Source organism: Capricornis sumatraensis, chromosome 16 (assembly GCF_032405125.1).
Source record: "Capricornis sumatraensis isolate serow.1 chromosome 16, serow.2, whole genome shotgun sequence".
In the NCBI taxonomy this organism is placed as follows: Eukaryota; Metazoa; Chordata; class Mammalia; order Artiodactyla; family Bovidae; genus Capricornis; species Capricornis sumatraensis.
This window is the reverse complement of record NC_091084.1, coordinates 52,135,721-52,139,454: the sequence shown is the minus strand read 5'-3', so window position 1 is coordinate 52,139,454 and position 3,734 is coordinate 52,135,721. Positions and strand designations below refer to the sequence as shown.

Here is a 3,734-nt window from a genome sequence, read left to right as displayed (position 1 = left end):
GGGGACCTGATATCTTGGGCTTAGGATCCTACTTTGAGCTCCTTCAGACTTTTGATGGAACTGAAACTGGGGGGCAGGGGTCCTGGTTTCAACACAACCCCTCTGACCTTCACAAGCTGCCTACTTCCTTGACTCTGCATTCCTTACTTGACAAACAGCTAAAGAAGCCATCTGTCCCCCTTCCTGCCTTCCAGGCTGTTGTGAGGAAACTCTCTGTCTATTAAAGCATCTGGGGTTGCAGGTTATGGTGTGTGACAGGAGTCTGCACTTGGGCCATGTCTAAAAGTGATCAAGAAGTCATTCATGTTAGTCCCTCAGTCCCTGAGTCCCATAAGAACAGAGTAGAGCAGAGGGTCGTCTCACGAAACAAAGCAGTCATGAAATTTGATGTCATCACACTGCAGCACTGTTTAATGGAGTGGCCATCACAGCACTACCCTTGCTTGTTCCCGGGGTCCCCACCACAGAGTGGGGCTCCCTCCACCCTACCATGGGCTCAAATCCCCCAATGTCCTGGCTGGAGACATGGCTGCTAGGTCTGGGTCTGAAACCACCTTCTTGCTTCTCCAAGCTCTTTGAAGCCTCCCTTCTTCATCTGGAGGTCACATGTTGCCAGGACTCCTAAGTAGCAGGCACTGAATGTTCAGAGCCCAGCTCCTAAGAGCTGGAACCCCCAAGAGGCCAAGAGCAGGGTCTTCCAGGAGAGCAGAGAGAAGGCCCTCTTGGAGAGTGAGTCTCCCTGCCCTCCAACTGGAGAGAGAAGAGAAGGCAGTGAATGGTCAGCAGGGCCATGGGGGAGTCAAAGCAGCCTAGGGAAGGGCAGATGGGTGACTTACTTAGCAAACGCACACAGCTCTGCCTCTTCGTCTCTGCAACAGACAGCAAAATGAGGCCTCCAGGTAGACAGACCCTCACGCCCCAAACTTCCCTTCCCTCCAGGCCATGGCCAGACCCCTCCCCATCTCAATCTAGCTTTCCTTCTCCCAAATACACTTCTGACATCCCTTCCTCCTCCTTCTTCCAGGGAATCATCCCCATGTGCCATCCATCCCAGCTCCCAACCCAGCCCCAGGGGCTCTGTCCTGCCGCCCAGGGGATAGTGCACATGTGGCCCGTCAGCCCCACTACACCCAGAGCCTCCTGAGAGTTGAGGCCTGTTCTTATGGCCCTCCTTAACCAGGTTCTTTTGGTCTATTAGATAGACTTAAAACAGAAGGCAACTTTCATGGATATTTAGAGAATCATCCGGGAATATTCACACATTCAGAAAACACCTATAGTGCCTTCTCTGAGATGGCAGAACCTGAGTCACAGAGAAAAATAACTCCAGCTACCCTCTGACCCTCAATGTCCTCATTAATCACATGGGTCCCTTGAAGGCCCTAGGGACTGAAACAACCAGGGGCCTCTGGCAGTCCTGCTTCCCTTGTGCATGACTCACCACCCAGATAGGCGCAGTTAAAGTGGCTGCAGATGTGATCACTGCTGGAGAGAGTCACCCTGTTCTGGTCTTTATTCTGATCGAATTGAACGACCAAAAAGATTTCTTGAGGGGGAATCAGCACCTGATGCTCCTTAGGAAAGACAGAAAAGTCTTGGATCAGGGCCCCAAAGCAAGTCCTCATAATAAAAAAGGTGATAGTATCAAACTTATGGGCCACGGCATCATCCAGGGAACTGGAGGCAAACTGGCCTAAGCGGACAGGGTCCCACAGCCTCCTGGGTTCAAGATCAGCGCTCACACCGCGGAACACCACCAGCCCTGGTTTCCTGCTGCAGCCCCCACTGCCCCTCAGCAGCTGCAGGGCCCGAGTCAGGTAGAAATGCAAGGCCTTGAAGGGAAAGTATTTCATGTAGGACTCCCTGGAGCGACCGCCTGTCCGCACAGCCTCGTTCAGCTCCCGGTACAAAGTGTTGGATGAGTTTGCGTAGAGCACAATGGCAATTCCATGCTCTCTTTTGAAGCCCGGAGGCAAGCTGAGCTCTGAACTTTTTTGCTCCCAGTACTTCCCAGCATTCTCCCAGGCAACCCGCAGCCTGGTATGGCGGGCCATCTCCTCCTTTAGCAGACGGACTGCCACCGCCTCCATCTTCTCTGAGCAGCCCACATAGGCATCGTCAAAGGTGTCTGGAGCCAGGTCCATGTACTGAGAGGTACCCTGGGCCTATGAAGAAAGGAAGAAAGGACCAACAGAGGAAAGCATGTAAATTCAGGATACTGGACAGAGGTCCTGTGGGCAGATCAGTTCAGAAACACAGAATCTCATTTCTATGCTCAAATATCTAGAGTGTGAACTTTGGCAAGAGCTTAAAAAATTAAGTGACAGGTACTAGAGTCAGACAGATATGGGATGAATCCTGAATTCACCACCTGCTTCCTGTGAGATCTTGGGCAAGTCTCAACTTTTCTGGGCTCAGGTTCTCCCCCTATGCACTAAGGATACTTCCAACCTCATAGGGTTATTGTCAGGACTGCGTATAGATCCTCACTGTGTACTAACTAAGAGGAGTCATCTATCATTAGAGAGGTTCCTGCACGTGGTGGGACGTGGGGCTGGATGACCTCCAAGCACCTTTCTGGCTCTGAGACTCACTGTGCAGATGACATACAAATATGCACTCAATCTCCAATGACCTGACCCCATGCCCAGCCTCAGACTCCTTCCCTCTCCCACACAGGCGTGTAGACACCACACCAGGGCCCTGTCAGTGCTGAGACTCAGTCCTCTCCTGCTCTAGAAGCCTGCATCCTCCACCCTGGGGTGGGAGTGGGGAGGAGGTCAAGCCCTGGTCTGGGAGGGGCTGCAGGAGGGCCGTACACAGGTAACCCTAAGGAGAGTGTGCAGGCTGGGCCCCGGGTGGAAGATGGGAAGTGAGAGGAGGAAGTTGGAGGCTGTCCCGAGGGAGGAGGGTATGAAGGCAGGAGGGTCACAGGAGGAGCTGTGGGTGGAGGTGGGGTTCTGGGAGATGGAGTGGGAACTTGGGGCTCCCTGCAGTGATCCTGAGAGGAAGAGGGTTCAGAGGATGGCATCCTAGAGAAGCATCCCTGGGAGGGAGCTTTGAGAAGTCAGGCCCTGGGTCCACCCCAGCTGTTTCCTTTGTGCAACAGATGTTTCTCCCCTGTTACCTGACCGGGGAAGTAAAGGCCGACACTGGTGAGGATGTAGAGGCTGAGGCGGCCAAGGACGATCAACAGAGCTGCCAGCATTGTTCTTGGGGGATTCTTGGAGAGTGAGATCCAGCTGAGGGTGGGACCAGAGATGGTGGTGTCTCAGCTTTGCTGAAAAGGGAACAGAGACTTGGAGCCTTTCTTCTCTGTTATGAGGGCTTCCTTGTCCAGGACTTGGCCAGACAGGGCATAGGCAGGGCTAAGGCGGGGCTAAGTGTGTGGGTGCAGCTTGAATTATAGTATCCCCCACCTCTTCCCCAGCACAACCCGTTTCTGCTCCCCGCCTCTTGATTTCTTGGAGATATCTGGGGTGCTTGGAGCCATCTGTCCAGTAATGATAAAGTGGATGGGTAATTTGGCTCCACTTGGAGTAGGGAGGGATCAGGGGTCGAGGACACACCTAGAGATGACCTGTTAGAAGGAAGAGCCAATTCTGACTCCACGATGGAACTGTTTCTTTGACTTGCTTTCCATTGCTTTAGTTATTGTAATCATACATAAGGTTCTGCCTCAGAGAACACTGCCTCTCTGTCTGACTATTAAAGTACCTCTGTTCAGCTCCCCG

At 52.9% G+C, this 3,734-nt stretch overlaps 1 protein-coding gene across 1 annotated transcript; it reads right to left on the bottom strand.

Annotated features, from left to right (window-relative positions):
- Positions 1-643: 643 nt before the first annotated feature.
- On the bottom strand, positions 644-3,208 carry LOC138092206 (ecto-ADP-ribosyltransferase 5-like). Its single transcript, XM_068988037.1, has 4 exons — positions 3,128-3,208; positions 1,647-2,165; positions 837-870; positions 644-750 (listed from the first exon to the last, which is right to left on the bottom strand). The coding sequence occupies exons 1-4, from the start codon at positions 3,206-3,208 to the stop codon at positions 644-646; spliced, it is 741 nt and encodes a 246-aa protein (XP_068844138.1).
- Positions 3,209-3,734: the final 526 nt, after the last annotated feature.

Bases quoted from the DNA above. Each gene is read 5' to 3' on its own strand.
- LOC138092206 (XM_068988037.1), bottom strand. From the start codon at position 3,208: ATGCTGGCAGCTCTGTTGATCGTCCTTGGCCGCCTCAGCCTCTACATC. The intron at 2,166-3,127 runs GTAACAGGGGAG...CTTTCTTCATAG, and splicing joins GCCTTTACTTCCCCGGTCAG to GCCCAGGGTACCTCTCAGTA. The intron at 871-1,646 runs GATACTATCACC...CTGTCTGTTGCA, and splicing joins ATGCCGTGGCCCATAAGTTT to GAGACGAAGAGGCAGAGCTG.